Raw genomic sequence first — 16,109 nt, 5'->3', positions numbered from 1 at the left:
TTTTCTTGACATGGAATTTGAGATGAATTAGATCTCATTGAAAGTATATAGGAGGTCTGTCTTCTATAGACTACAGACAAGGAAGAGGACTGGGGTATATTCCCCCCTCCATTTTTTTTTTTTTAATACACTGTAAAGAAGTATTTGCAATACTTATTCCATGAATGGATATAAAAGGCTGTTTGCAGGTGAAGTATGCATTTTCCTTGATTCTTTAAGACAGGTGTCACACTTTCAGAGTGCACAGTTCTCAGTTTAACGTATGGGATGTCTAGATTTGAATTCTTTCTGTCCTATGGATTGAGAGGCAAAGTAACTTTTTTTTTTTTAAAGGTTGACTGTAATAGAGTTTGAGATTGGTTTGTTTTTCCCCTGGCAACACAGGCAGTCTAAAAAGAACATCAAAACGCCAGCAGAGGGTAGATTTTGTGGATAAAGTTTGGGTGCACTGCCTTCTCTTTCAGTAAAGGAGATTACTGTTTCCTTAGACCAACAGGTGGAAGCATGCAGTGGACAGCAACAGTGTGTGAGTGTATCTCCTACTGCCTAACTGGCGCGGAAGCAAAAGTAGTGATACAGGTTTGTAATCCAGATCTGCACTGCAAGTAGTCATTTAGCTTCTCGCTTCTGTTTTGAGTATTTTCACTCGTCTAGGAGTCTGAGAGGAACATGCTTAGGTTGTTGCTTGCTCTAAGGCTTTTTGTTGTCCGTTTGTTTTACTTTTGTTTTTCACTGGAGCATTCATGTACCCAGAATAGAGGGGGAAAAAACATGTTAGGTGTACTTGGCTACTAAAGAATAGTATTTACATCTTCATGATCTCTGGGCTCCAGCAAATCCAGCAAACAGCTGAGCTTTAAAGCGCAGTTTTACTCTGTTGCTTCTTTCAGTGCCATGTTTGGAACAGTGTGTAAAATGATGAGGACAGTGATATGGGTTAAGTAAACTTAGCATGTTCTGACTGGGGCACAGACGTTGAGAGTCTCATTGGCAGTGTGCCCTGATGAAGTGAAAGAAGTGCCAGAGGTTGAGCAGAAATGCATGTAGTCATGTTTTACAGCTCTCATAACTTCTTGCAGGAAACCGTTGAGGGGAGCACACTGCCTGTGAAAATCCTTTGGAAGGATGAGGCAGGACAACTGATTGATTTTTCAGAACACCTTATTGAAAAGGGTTTGGCTTTTAGAAACACAAGGTTTGGATACTTTCTTTTCTGTATCCTTTTAGACTCGTAAATCTACGTTGCGGTGAAATAATTCAACTTTTTTTACTTATTATCTTCTGCACTGTATGTAGCAATGAAACACCATCTTAAGTAACTTACATAACTTAAGAATTTTATATGTTCCACATTTCTGTTTAAGCTGGTAGATGTGAGATTTGGTGGTATGTGAACAAGGATTTGCTGACTTTGTGGGTGTGTTTTTCTTTTTTGCTTTCCATTGTTCATCAGTTAATATATTGATATGATTTCGTTATGCTAGAACTGATAAAGCTGCTGTGGCTTATACAGTCCCTGTGAAACATCCTAAAGTACATTTAGAGCAAGTGAACTCACAGCCGAGCACTTGTAACTCAGAACCTGCATGTACAAGAAGCAGCTCTGATGAACAGGAAGACATTAATGTTTCAAAGAACGAACAGAAGTCCAGACTGCCTTTGGAAATGAATAAAACATACAAGCCCCCCATTATACCTGAAGAAAGAAACTTTCAGGCTGTAGTAAGTTGCGTTGGAAATGATGGAACTCTTTATATAATACCAAAATCATCTGGTAAGTTTACGTGGAAGGAAACCCATGTATGTCTATGAATCCGATCGTGTTTGTGTATCAGAAAATGCCAGATGTGTTCTATTGTGTGTGTTCTGTATGGAAACGTAGTTCAGAAAGTTTCCTCTTAGGGAATGCTGTGCTTTAGATACGGTAAGATTTTAGTCTTGAGAGTGAGGGCTGTGCCGACCATGGCAGCTTTGCTGCTTTCAGACGAAAAAGCCCAAATCCCCACCAGGTGGCGCGGCGCCCTTAAACAGACCCAGATCAGCTGTCCTGTCCTTCATCGCCCCGTAGGTCGGGAGCCCTACCTTGGTAACAGGCAGGCTGCCTGTCTTCTCTACGCCGTGTTGGCTAAAGCAGCACGGGTTTTATTTTAATTTTTTAATTTTTTTTTTTAATGTGTGGTGCTCTTATATTGCTGGAGTTTTTTTTTCTTCAATTTGAGCCCAGTACACAGGGTTTTGGTTTTTTTAATAATTTTGGTATGTTAGATTCTGTATCTTATTTTCTGCTGGAACCCACTAAAAGGTGCAGTTTAATCTGGCAGGTGCAGCATTAGTCTTCGGTACCGTGATAATCTGCTGTGGTGAGGAAAAAGAATTTTGCCAAGGGAAAATTCCTTTTGTCACTCTACAAATATATTTAACTGTATGAAAAGCAAATACAATAACCCCCCTGGTCCAGCGCTGTGTTCTTACACTTGTTCCTGTAGAGCATGTCCAGTGCTGAACAAGATTTTTTGGGCAGCTGTTCTGTGGTGGCTTTTGTCCTTTTGTGTCTGAGAATCTGCTGACGTTTTCATGCAGAGATTCTTGTATTCCTCTTGTCAAGGTGTCAACTGCAAAGTTTATAGACCCATCTTTTCAGGGATTAGAACCCTCAATTACTAATGGGCTTAATATGAGAACAGCTATTTCCTTCTTGTTGAAGTGGTAGCTGATTTGCTTATGATACAAATTGAACATACCTACTGTAACAGTCTTGCAAAACATCATTTTGGAATGGCAGGTGTACTTAATGCTTACACATGTCTTTGAATGTGCTGCCTCTTTTAGGTCTGTCTTAGCAATCAGAATAATTTGTACAGACTTTGAATTTCATACTGTGCTGCTTTTTTCTTTTTGTTTTCCAGAAAGTGAACTAAAGAAATTGATGGTTGAAATACAAAGTAACTTTAAGTGCCTTGGTCTTTTGGAACCCTATTCTTGGAAAAAGGAAGAAGCTTGTGTTGTAAGAGGGTCAGATAGCCTTTGGTATCGAGGTAAAGTTGTAGAGCATGGTGGTGGTACTCTGCAGGTAAGTTTGTATGTCTTGTGTGTAAACACGTGTTTATTTTATGTGTTCTCAAGTAATATATTTCAGTGCTTCAAATTTCTAACTCTTTCTGTTCAGCTGACTTCACTGTTCCAGATGCTCATTCTGTTTAAAGCTGATCAGTGTTCTGATTTTGTTTTGATCTTGAAGATGAATTCTGTCTGCTTATTTCAGTTTTCAAGTTTTTCCCATAGTTTTCCTATTAATGATAAATGCTCTTAAGTAAAAGCTGTCTTCAGTCCCTTGATTAGCTGCAAGTAATCTCATTCGATTTCCTGTGTTTGTGTTCTTAACATTTTTGTTATGAACATAAGCAGAATGCATTGAAAATGCTTCTTTAGTTTCCATCTGACCAGCCAGTAGTGGTTGTCTGTTTGAAATCTTTCTATTGCTGTGGTATAGAGCTCCTTTTTCTACTTAAATGCTACTATTAAGTAGTCTCTTCAGTCTGCATGTGCTTTTTTATTACAGCAAGTCGACACTTCCCTAGTTCATAATGTATTTTTAGTTAAACTGTTGCAGATTATCACACAAGAGGCAGATTTTGTGTAAGACTAGATTCTGATCTACCGTGGTGGTTCTTTAATCTTTTCCCTCCTTTCTACTTCATGACATTACATGCAAATCAGCAAATGGTTGTTTTTCTTCCAGAAGAGTGGATGCTGTAAATGAGCTCTTTCTTCTATTAAACTTGTCCTTAAAAACAGGAATGATTTTAGAAGAACTTTTTCATACAGGTACAGTATGTAGACAGTGGTTGCATAGAGAGGGTCCCTCAGTGCCACCTGCATCCAACTACATTGTATACCTCTATTCCTCCATTTTGCATACCATGTCAACTCTACAAGACAACCCCAGTGAGTAATGCTAAATTTTGAGGCTTCTTAGTAGGCAGTTATTCAAACTGATAGTACTGTTTTGTCATAGAAAGGTTTAGTAGTTTGCTTGTATTTTTGCTTGCCTCTGAGAATTCAAAGCAGCTGAAAAGATCATTTCATCGGGGCAGTTCTCAATCAGAAAGTGCTCGATGGCTTTCAGAAGTGACCATGCTTCAAAAACAGCCGTCATTGGAACGAAGTCATTGTGAGACAGGACACTGCAGTGCCTGGTGGTTTGCTGCTCCAAAGTGGCAGTTTGTTCTACAGTAGCAGCAAGAAGAAGCAAGTCCTGGCGTTCATACTGCAGATCAGAAACTTGTAGATTTCCAGTTCTTGGGAAAGTGATTCTGTCAACTTGAGCATAGCTGCGTGGGAAACAATTTGTTTTGCTAAGCTAATAGAAATAGTTTTAAGGCTTTTTTGTTAGACTCAGGAAATAGTTCACATGATAAACATGTGAAGATGTTTGCGTATGTTACCCATTTTTTAAGAGGTGCATTTAAGTGTAGACTACTGAAATACGTAGCTGACTTCTGAGAAAACTTAAATTGCTACAAGACTTAAGCAGTTCAGTTGATAGATTAGTAAAGGTAAGCTTATAGGTGTGTGGGTCAGGAAGCAAATAGATACTGCTTAATATTTGAAGTATTCTGTCTTCTGCTCTCTGCTATATTCAAGTGTACTCCTATGTCTTTGGATTATGTTTCACAGAACTTACACATGTACATGGTAACTCACATGGTACCATCTCTTTCTGAGCCTCTTCAAGATTTGAAAATTGCTGCATCAGCACAGCATTGTCACCCTGTAAGCTTTAGTGCACCAAATAGCAGAAAATGTTACGTTGTTCTAGACAAACCAGGCTAACAGAGTGTGTTTTCAAAGAAGCTGCTCAATGATAGGCATGTCTTTTTGTGGTAGTATTTTAAGAATAATACAAGCATGCTGTTTGTCAGCACGTGAAAGTTCAAAAGTTTCTTCCTTCTTGCCAAATAGATTGGAAGTTCTTGGCAGCAGGATGCAGTGGATCTCCTTCAAAAGCTACTTAGAAATGAGGAGGTTGAAATACGTGTTCAGGTAGCATAATTTCATCATTGGTTTGGAACGAGGCTTATCTTTTTTATTTGTGCTTCTAAACCTGCATTATGAACACTAGCTGAAAGAAGGTAGCAAGAAGTGTGTTTCTTAAATCAAACATTTTTTTCATCCTCAGTCTTTGTGTGAGAAGGAAGGAGAATCCAAAACTAAAATTGCTTTCTAATGGTTTTCAGGCCTTAAAATATATCCTTGTGATGTAAATGATTTTTTTGTTGATGTTTGTCTTCCATTGTCATTCTGATGTGGTAAATTCTTCTAAATACAGCTTTTAAGTGATGAAATTTTGACATAGCTAAGCATGGGCATGTGTAAATTAGTATAGTAGTATTACAAATATTTTGACCAAAAAACCTGAAATTTCACATAACTTCTAGTTGTGAAAGGTAGTTATTATTGAATGAGAAACATGAGATAATGTTTCGGTGTTACACCGAATAGTCACTGCTACCATTCCACAGGGAGACTGTCATGCTCCAGTTTGTTGTAGTTGCTGTTAACCTTCCTCATTGTGTTTGTACCTTTGAATGTATGTGCATGGTGTCGTTAGATTAGAATTTCCTAGCCACTATTTCTAAAACCTGACTGCTGTTATTACTGTTGTAATCTTACTCTGCCTCTTGTAATTAGGAGCTCCCTGATAGTCCCTGGGGAAAACTGTCCATCTGCCTGTATTTCAGTGGAATGTCAGTTTCTTCCTTCATGGCAGACAAGAAGTACTGTGTTGTTGATGACTGTCAGGAAATAGCAAAGCAGGTGAGGTTTTTTGTCTCTTGCAGCTGTTAGAAGGAATACCTGGTTACTTACTGTGAATGTTGATGTTTTTATTTTCTTGCACTTCCATATAGTTTTGCAGCAAGACCAACTATAGCAGCTCCTGAGCATAACAAATGTAGGTGTGATACACTGCTAAAATTGCATGGAACAGTGAGTGGCCAAAAGTTTGTTCTTGAACCTGGTGCTGGAAATGGATTTTTAGTCTGCATTTCTGTTCAATTTGTATGTTCCTCTAAAACATAATTTTAAAAGGATAGGAATAGTATGAAACTCCTGTCACTTAGAAGGGATTAGTTAATCCTAGAAAAGCATCTAAACACAAATTCATGGCAAGGTTGTTCGTTGTCTCATGTAGCATATTTGAGTTGGCTGTCCAGGTCAGATACATGTCTTAAAGTCGACCTGTATAACTGACTTCACCTAGACAGGGACTCCCTGTCTAGTGAGTGATGTGGAAAGTATTTTCTCTTTCCCCACTCCTAACTCCATATAATTCCTGCTATTCACTTCCTTCCATCTCACTGTGTCCCAAGACAATCATACTGGCTCTGGAGGAGGTGGGGAAAACTGATAGGAAATTGAATGCTCTCATTTCTTTCTGGGAGCAAAAGTTGAGTATGTCACCAGCAAGGTAAATCAAGTGACAAGTGAGGGCTCTCCACGTAAACCCAATAATCTTTAGAATTAATTAGATTGTCCTTTTCAAGTCTTCAAGGTCTTCATTCAAGTGATAACTACGTCCGTGTATTTATTTTCCAAGAAGTTTATTAATATCTACAATGAATTTTATGAAGTGCTTGAGGAAGTAGAATGTAAAGGGTAGTTGAAGGATAACTATTTTTCTTTCCAAAGTGAGTCTCTACTTCAGAAAATAATTCTGCAATATGATGTATAATGCTGTCAGTCTCTGCTAATGCAAGTCTTGGAATGTATGATGCAGTTCAGAGAATGTCTGTGTGTAGTAGGACTGAAAAACATAGTGAAAAGTAATCTCAGTGTTTTCATGATGTCAGCACATGACGCACAGCTGTCATTGAGCTAAATAGGAGTCTTGAGATTGTACCATGAAAATGAAACATGCAAAACAAAATTTTAGAAGGAAGCTGTGAGCAAAGAGCAGAATTCAGAGAGCCTGGAGTACTTTCTTCAAGCAGATCCTTTTCCAGAATAAGTTGTTCTGAACAATTTATAGGAAAATGTACCATCTCCTGAGCAAGAGGAGCAAGGCATCTGCAGCTCAGGCTGCTTCCAGAAGCTGTTTGGAATAACAGGTAGATGAAACTTGCAGCTCTGGGTTTATCTGTAGAGACTGAACAGCCATCATCACAAGCCTGGTGATAGACTGACTAAAGGATATCATTAGTATATAAAGCATATCCATCATAGATCTTACTGTTCTATAGGGTTTTGTAATCTCATTTCATTGCTTCTAATCTGTAGTTTTTTGTAAGCATACTGACAGGCACTGTGCTGTATCTCTTTGTTCTAGTTCTGTTAGTAATGGTAATAAGCTGGTTAAGTAGAGTCCACTACACCCGTGTCCTGGTACAGTGTGTTCTTGTCTTTAAGATAGTTTTCTCTAGAGCTGCAGAAGTTGATTTTAGGAGCTGCTAAGACTACAAACTTGTCCTTCCTTGTAAGGAGCAGGGGAGTGCACCCTAAGTGTCCTGGGGAAGCTTAGAGCAGTGATTCTTACTGTAGGTCTTACGTACATAAGTGGTTCATTAGTGTATATGATTACATGCATTGTGTGTGATGTGTGTATGTGTATATACACCTACATGTATATATTTGTATATCCTATTGGGGGGCTGCAGGTTTTGTTTGGATGTCACTGTGGAGCCATGCTGCTAGGTGCTGCCTTGTGCTCATGTATTCAGACATGGGGAGCGGTGATCTTGCTTCATTCTACAGACAGGTTTTTAATGTGTTTGTTCTGAGCTCAGACCAGGCTTCTAGAAATGCTATCTTTTTCCTTAATAGTATTTGACTATATATAAACTCTTTTGAAACAAAGTCAGCTCAAAATTCCTTGAACAGACCATTTCTATATTTATTGATGTATTTCTTTTGTATTTGTATGTTCCAATACATATTAGAACCATAGAATCACAAGGTTGGAAAGGACCTGCAAGACCATCAAGTCCAACTGTCCTCCCACTACCACTGCTAGCACAAGCACTAAGCCATATCTTGTAGCTCCTCATCCAGATGCCTCTTGAACACTGCCAGGGACGGCGACTCCACCAACTCCCTGGGCAGCCATTCCAGTGCCTGACCATTCTCTTGAGAGAAAAAGTTCTTATATCTAACCTAAGCCTCCTCTGGTACAACTTGTGGCCATTTCCTTGGGTCCTATTGCCCCTTTGCTCTTAAAATCTGCATATTTAAGCTCTTAATCTGAGCAAAGGTTTGCTCGTTCTATTCCATCTTAAGCTGCTCCTGGGATTGACAGGTTGTTTTTAGTTGTTGGTTTGGGCGTTGGTTTTTTGTTGTTGGTTTAGGAGGCAAAACTGGGGAAAGTCTGTCCGTTTTAGGCCAGGAGATGAGATCCAAACTGCAGCTGATGTGGTAGTTAAATTCAGTCTACTGACAGTGAGAAAAGACCTTTAAAAACAAAAAAGTGAATCCAGGTCTTTAGACACCACAGAATGGCTGAGGTTGGCAGGCACCTCTGGGTCCATCTGGCCAAACCTCTGCTCCAGCAGGGAACAAGCTGAAGTGTAAGCTGAATCTTCAGAGCTAGGTGTAATCAGGTTGCCTGTCACAGTGTTCTTGATCTTTGTGTATGTTTATCAGCAGCACACTGTTCACATTGTTATAATGATGTTACTACAACAGTATTTGAATGAGAAATCATACAGATGCCAGTTTGCGTTTTTGTTACGAAATACAATGCTTGACTGAAGTTTGTCTTGATGTAGGTGCTGGTTGAAGGACACACTCCTGTTTTGCCTTCATACAAGTTGCCACCGCTACCTGTTCAAGGCGATATCTTTCCTGTCAGGGTAACCCATTTTGTGACCCCTAAGGAGGTACGATTTGTGAACATCTCACATGCATTGCACACAGGAAACACTGCTGTCTCATCTGCTGGTGAAGAAGATATCAAAAGCTTTGAATTTCAGAAAATACCAAAAGCAGTGTTGCAGAATGCCACTTATTTTACTGATCCAGGTGGTCAAATAGTTCAGCTATCTGAATGATCTCTTACTAGGAATACTCTTAGGGGCTGGGGCAGGCAGAGAAATAAATATTGCCTGTTGACCTGGGGGGGGAGAAAAAAAAATGGAATTTTAGGAAATAGAAGACTGTAGTGTGGTATGTATTAGCCCTGAGTAGTAAGAAACTAGGTCATTGGGTTTCAGTTTTACAGAACACGAAGGATTTTTCTCTTTATTCTCCAAAAATGAAATTGCTGGGATTTTGTACGCTGTGAACCTTTTCTTTGTTTTATGATTGGTCATTGGTTTTCATGTGATCCATACATAGCTGCCCTCTCTAGTCTCCCAGGGCAAAAGGCTGAATATTGATTGATTAAATAAAAGATGCCTGTGTGGGCTTCAAATGTTGGATGAAATACAAAACTAGGAAGCAGTGAGAAACTGATTGTTCTACAAAATCTAATGTTTTTTGAGTGTGTTGATCTGTGTACAAGCACTTGTATGCATCATTTTGGTAAACCAAAAGAACAAGTTTGGCATTCTTAAAGTGATTGTTTTAAATTCAGCATTATGTTTTGTTGTAAATTCATCACATCCAATTTACATAAACATAAAGCATCTTCACCAGAAATATGTATTCTACATAGTCCATTGTTAGGACTAAATGCAGGATGGAAGTATCTGGGAGTTTTCTTTGGTTGTCTGGTCTGCTTCCTCTCTTATGGGAGCAACATTATAATGAGTATTTTTTTTGTTCATTTTGTGCACATTATTTGAACTCTTGCTTCTGATCACAGCATATAATCATAAACACTGCACTCTGCTCTGGACTCATTTATTTAAGCTCCATTACAGCATGGGGTTGTGGTTTGACTGTATGTTTGGTACAAATTAGAAAATTGATTTTCTTCCTGGCTCAGAAATACTAGTAACTTACTCATTAATTCTTAGGACGATCTGTAGAATACGATGTTCAGAGGTAGCTGAGGTGGATTTCTTCAGTTGTTTTTTCTTCTCTGGACCCACAGCATTATGCTGATGATAGCAAATACAGCACTGTTTCAAAAGTTCTTCTTTCAGTAGTTTTAAAATCAATCTTTGGTTTGCCATTATGAAGTGAGATTGTTTATCAAGTAGCGGGAGGGAGGAATCCTAATGAGGTACAGCTAGGAAAGCTTACATAGATATGTTTTCTAGTACATGTGTTCCTTTCACTCTTTTTCGTATTGAAATGTGGTTTTGGTCAACAGTTACTTGCTATTAATTTGGGGGGAAAAAATTATATGAATACAAAATTATTTGAAAGAAGAAAGAGAAGAGAGTTGTGTGCAGAAACCTTTCCAAGATGGGAATAAATACACTTCCAGTAATCCTAGATCACTGAAATTTGAAATTTAAAAGAAGCCTGCAAAGTTCATAAGAAGGCCTCTTCTTGAATAGGTATATATCTGCCTTAATCCTTCTGAGAACCTTACCAAGCAGTCTGCCACAGAGGGAGATGTCAGCTGTTTCTCAGAGTTGAAGACCCTTGATGAAGCCCTGAAATGGTGCAATAAATATGTGGATAGTCTTCCCCTTCTCACAGACTTCAGAACAGGTACATCAGTGTTCATTTTTCCCTTCTTGTTCCATGTGGATGTTCAAAAACCTAAAACTATTTTTCAGTAATAGAAATAATTCTATTTCAGTGTAGCTTTAAATAAAAGTCTATCAGAGTGCATAACTGTATGACGATTATGTGATACACTGAATGGAGACTTCTTCGTCGTATTTCTCCACTAGAAAATGATGGAAAGAACTCAAATTTCTGCTGAAACTGATGAGAACAGAGTTTAGATTGCATGTGACAGTAATAAAGCTCTTCCCTGAAGCTGTAACCGTGGGAGTCTTTCTGTCAAATACTCGAAAGAAATAAGATACCTAAAGATTATACAGCCAAGAGTTGAAGTGATGTTGGCCATAGAGAGTGTCACTTCACTTTATCTGAATTTCTCAGTTTAGGTAAAAGACAGACTTTGTGAAGAAACCAGTCAGTGCTGGCACTGGATTTCTCCAACTAGTAAAATTCTGCTTGGGGCTTGATGCAGTATCTGCCTTGTACATTTTAGACTCTCTTCTGTGTTAAAGAGCATGAATCGAAGTTGTAAAGTTCCAGTGCTGAGCGCTCTGAGTCTTTCTTCTGGTAAAGAAACCAGACTATAATTGCATACCAGTGATAGTGAATTCGAGTTCAGAGGGAGTTGGAAGACATGTAGAAAAAGTAATAGCATGAGTTAGAAATGGAAGAAAACCTGAACTTTTTGTGTTGTTTTTACAGAAATGCCTTGCCTCGTAGAATATGAAGATAGTTTATGGTACAGAGCGAAGCTCCAGTCTGTTGAAGAAGCTGACACCGTTAAGATCCTGGTTCAGTTTGTTGACTATGGCAATTTTTTAGTTGTCCCAACAAGCAAGTAAATATATAAGAAAAAACAAATGCATGTATAACATGGGTGTGCGTGTGTGTGTGTGTGTGTGTGTGTGTGTACATGTGTATGTACTTACTATAAGCGTTTATTTATACCAGTACTCTTAACATACAGATACGTAAGTGATAGCTTATCACTAGATGCCTGTTCTGACTGATGCTGAGCCAGTCCAGGAAGAGCCTTTCAAGCACCAGCCCATGCTCTGGTGTCAGCTGGATATTGCAAACACTCAAGACTTTTAGGGTTGCCTAAACTTATTTGAATTTTCTCTCTTTAAGTATTTTCTCTTCATATAAATACTGCTCAGTCATACTGACATGCTCTTGAGCTCATGCAGTAACTATAATTCCTCGCTTAAGGTAACACAAGAAAAATGGGGATTTGAACAGGTGCCCTGCTTTTCAAACTAGTTAAGATCTTGGGGAGAGACTTCTTGATCAGTTTCCACTCTTTCTGACATAAAAGGACTGTGATGAATGGAGAGATGATATTATAAATCTGAAGTGCTCTGCAGGTATTCTGATTTGGGTACTTCAGAGTGAAGCATCACAGAAGTCCACATGCACCAGCTTTGGAGATATGCATTGGGTGCCTCAGCCTCCCCTCAGGTGCAGTAATGAAACCAGTGTGCTCAGCAGGTTGAGGGCTCTGTGTGGAACTGGCCCTGCTTCTTGATTCAGCCGTGCTGAAGTCCTTTGAGAGCCTAGCCCTCCAGATGGATGAATTTGGTGTGACACCATCAGTTTATTGCAAAGCAGTGACCCTGATCCCAGCCTCCTCACCTTAAATCTTCTGCACTACTGAGCTGTCTTTCTGTCCTTAATAATGGTTTTGATTGACAGGTAGATTATTGCAGGAAAACATTTTTCTTTCTTTGTTGCAGGTTGCGTCAGATACCTCTTCATTTGCTGAAGTATCCTGTTCAGGCAGTACACGCCATGTTGGCTGGCTTTAAGCCTTCATTATGTGATACAAGTGTAGAAAGAATTCCTTACTGCCCAGAATGGAGTGTGAAAGCATTGTGGACTATGATGGACTCTGCAGAAGGAAAACAGCTCTCTGCTTCCATTCTTGTGAGAAGCATTGTTATTTCTCTGCACACTTTTTCAGCCTAAAATCCTTTCTAGCAATCTCAGCGTAATTTCGGTTCGTTCTGCTACGGACCCTCATTGTTTAAAATTGTGAACCATTTACTATGAAGGAGTTGCTGTTGAGGAGAGAAAATCATGTGGCTCTTTGCTTTTTCTTAGAATCAAGATGCTTCTGAGCATCCCTTTTCTTTAAAAAGCAGTTTCCTTTCCTTAACAACAGAAATGCTCCATGCATGCATGGAACTGCGAATAGAGCCAGTGAAGTCATTGTTAGTATTGATTAGCTTGGAGAGAAGGGCTTATTATCCCAGCACTGAATAATGTCACCTTCTGATTTTCAGTCGCTTTTACCAGAGCTCACGATTTTCCTGTATGGCGAAGAACAAAAACTGGTTCATATGAAGCTGATAGAAATGGGACTTGCAGATTTGGACGAATGAAATGTAAGTACAGTGAATAAGAATTACAGATTTGTAGTAGGGCATTATTTCAAAAACTTCAAGCCAAGGTCTAAATTGCCATCTAATGTGAATTGACCACAAGTAAATTACATGTATTCTAAAAAAAAAAAAACAAAAAACAACAAAAAAAAACTCTTCTGTCCCCACTTCTCTAATAAAAAGCTGTTTAAAAGTGGGAATTACTTAAATATTATTGAAGCCCACATAATAGCTGTAAGAAACAACAGTTAGTTGAAGTGTTAATATAACAGGAAGAACTCCTCCTGCTACTCAATGAAGAAGGTAACTTGCAGGTGAGCAGCAGTATCCTCTTCCCAAGTAATTTTAATTATTCTTCATTTTCAGCATTTGTTCTCGATGTCTGTGCCAGTGGTTCTCAGACTGTGTTCTCATCTGTGATTGTTTATGAATGTCCATGCAGTCAAACATGAAACACAGCAAGGAGAAGCTTTACAGTATGCATTGTCTACAGAGATGCTGAAGGACTGCTTTGTTCTGGTTTTTGGAGGGGTGGTTGGTTTTTATTTTTAACCAACTCAGTATTGCTTTTCCCTCCCATTTCTGAGCACTCTTTTTATCTGTTTGTCTTCTCTGGTTCTGAATCTTGAAAGAAGTGAACTTACTCTAAACCACTTTTGACCTTAAAGCCTTTAGTATTGTTTTATCAACTGTTTTTGTGAAAACAGATGGAATGAGTGTGAAGTAGTGAAGAAATAGATACAGAAGTAATGTTGGGCACCACTGTTCATTGTAATAGGTGAAGGGATGATGATACTGTGGTATAACTAGTTTATATTTCAGGCATATTTGATGACAGTGCTGTAGTACTGGAACTAGGAATGAACAGGTGGGAGAGGGCGATGTTACTGCTGTTGTTGTGAAACACGTTTGCATTGTTGCGTTTTGGTTTCAGTACAAGATGGATGTGTTTTTGTTGTTGCACTTCTTCCTCCTCCCTTGTCTGCAGCATTCAGTTGAAAGTGTTAGAATAAAGAGGAGCTTGCTCAGCATAAATGATGGTTTCTTCTCTTTTTATATAAGCACTTAGATCTTAGTAATGTAGCATACACTCCTAAATACCCTTAATGTTCAGGGCTCAGCTCATAGAGCAATTTGTTTAAATTACTAAGGAAAGACAAAAATCAGATAATGAAATCTTAGACATGGAGAAGGTGAGAGCCTTCTTTTACAAAACAAAGTTATTTTACTTTCTCAGAGATCTCTCTGAAACTCATTCCTTCACCAGTACCTAAGTGTACATATCCGCATATCCACCTCCCTGGCTTCCATCTAACACAAGACAAGGCTTGAATCTCACTAAAATCAGCTGAGTCCTTTCAATTTTCTAAAAACTGAGTGGTTTCAGTCCGAGACTCTTGCTTCAGATTTGCTAATTTGATCCTCCTTCAGTTCTTGAGCAAGGTGGCTGTCTGCTGTTTGTTTTCTTACTGTAAGCATAGTACTTAAAGATGCCCACTCTTCTTCACTGTAACTGTCACATAATCCTGCATTCAGTACAGGCTTCCTCAGTGCATGCACCACACTGTGCATTCATTGACTGCTGCTAATCCTGTCCTGTGATGTTATTTTTAACCTTTACCTGGAGTGTTTATGCAGATCATTTCATTCATACATCTAAGTAATGGTTAAGAAAACCTTGAAAGTACAGTCCCTGTTTGGGTGGTAGCAAAAATAACTGTTACTGCAACTGGAAGATCACTTTGGGAAGATGCCCTCTGTAGAGGTGTTTGCTGTCACAGGGTGTCCTTAACTCCCCTTTTTTTTTGTTTTATGAACAGAACTCTGTATGCACAAGCTATTTTTATTTCTTGGCTTTCTGCAAGTTTAACAAGATGAACCAAAATGGAGGAAAGACAACATTGTGTGTTTTTAGGCTGTTGCTTTTGTCACTGATTCACATGTTGCCTTGCATGGCAGAACAGCTTTTCCAGATGTCCACATAGAACACACATGCACAAAACTTATCTGTAGAGCTCGAAGCCAGCATCTTGCTCACTGTTGCACAGTACATTTACATCATGTTTCTACTAGCAGGGGAAAGGTCATTTCATGGTCTTTGTCTGTATTCTGGTATTGAAGTGCCCTGTGTGCTTTTAAAAATACCATACAAAGCTGTTGTCACCTTCAGAATGTAATGTCCTTAGTTCAAGACAGCTGTTTATAATTAAGTGACGTGAGAACATAAGAGTTCAGGAAGAACTGCCATCTGAGACTGCCAGAAAAGAGTGCTGGCCTGTGCAGACAACCATGCAGCTCCTAGTTGAGTAAGCATAGGTCCTAGTCCAGTTTGACTTACCTCTTCAGTAAACCAGTGCACACACCGTAACTGGAGCTTGCTTTCCCTGAGGAAAAGGGGGAATGGGACAAACACAGTACAAGGGGAAGCAGGCATCTATCTTATGTTCTATTGTACAAAAGAAAATGAGTTAAATGTCAGTATCTACTGCAGTAGAGGATTGCAGCAGACACTACAGCAGTAGCAATATTTTGCTTAGAAGTACTGAGGTTTTAAGTACAAGTCAGCTTACAAGTGATTACGTATTTCCTTTGGTGATGCACTGAAAAGCAGTAGTGCCATTCACATAAAATCAAAGGATCTTGAGCTGGAAGAGGCTACAAGAGTCACTGAGTCCAACTCCTGATCCGCACAGGACCTTGCCAAACCAAGCCCTGTGATTGAAGTGTTGTCCAAACACTCCTTAAATGTGGGCAGCTTAAGGCTGTGAGTGCTGCTCTGGAAAACCTGTTTCAGCAGCTAACTGCCCTCTGGCGCAGCCCCTTTCCCTCACCCCCAGCCGCCCTCCCCTGACGCAGCTCCATGTCGTTCCCTATCACTGTCACACAGAGCAGAGCTCTGCACTGCCCCTCCGCTCCGTGTGAGGAGCTGTAGCTGCCATCAGGCCTCCCCTCAGCCTGCTCTGCTATGAGCATACAGGGGGCTTCAGCCCCTCCTCACACAGCTGGCCCTCCAGCCCTTCACCAAGCTTGTAGCCCTCTTTTGGATGCTAACAGCTTTACATCTTTATATTGTGGTATCCAAAAGGTGAAGCTGCATGGAGCAGAGTG

General features: G+C 39.4%; 1 protein-coding gene across 1 annotated transcript in view; it reads left to right on the top strand.

The window, feature by feature from the left end:
* The window catches only part of RNF17 (ring finger protein 17), a 43,694-nt gene extending 30,693 nt beyond the window's left edge, over positions 1 to 13,001 (top strand). Inside the window, exons 25-37 of the mRNA XM_042839054.1 lie at positions 489 to 579; positions 1,080 to 1,195; positions 1,485 to 1,774; positions 2,907 to 3,070; positions 3,826 to 3,945; positions 4,963 to 5,043; positions 5,692 to 5,829; positions 5,933 to 5,953; positions 8,763 to 8,873; positions 10,443 to 10,599; positions 11,320 to 11,455; positions 12,354 to 12,543; positions 12,903 to 13,001. Of these exons, the coding sequence (XP_042694988.1) occupies positions 489 to 579; positions 1,080 to 1,195; positions 1,485 to 1,774; positions 2,907 to 3,070; positions 3,826 to 3,945; positions 4,963 to 5,043; positions 5,692 to 5,829; positions 5,933 to 5,953; positions 8,763 to 8,873; positions 10,443 to 10,599; positions 11,320 to 11,455; positions 12,354 to 12,543; positions 12,903 to 13,001 (1,714 nt within the window). The remainder of the gene's footprint in view (positions 1 to 488; positions 580 to 1,079; positions 1,196 to 1,484; positions 1,775 to 2,906; positions 3,071 to 3,825; positions 3,946 to 4,962; positions 5,044 to 5,691; positions 5,830 to 5,932; positions 5,954 to 8,762; positions 8,874 to 10,442; positions 10,600 to 11,319; positions 11,456 to 12,353; positions 12,544 to 12,902) is intronic.
* The last annotated feature ends 3,108 nt before the right edge of the window (positions 13,002 to 16,109 follow it).

Source organism: Centrocercus urophasianus, unplaced genomic scaffold (assembly GCF_019232065.1).
Source record: "Centrocercus urophasianus isolate 14NV4802_14NV808 unplaced genomic scaffold, USGS_Curo_1.0 seq_9, whole genome shotgun sequence".
In the NCBI taxonomy this organism is placed as follows: domain Eukaryota; kingdom Metazoa; phylum Chordata; class Aves; order Galliformes; family Phasianidae; genus Centrocercus; species Centrocercus urophasianus.
Note: the sequence above shows the minus strand (reverse complement) of the source record. Positions and strands in the feature narration are given on the sequence as shown.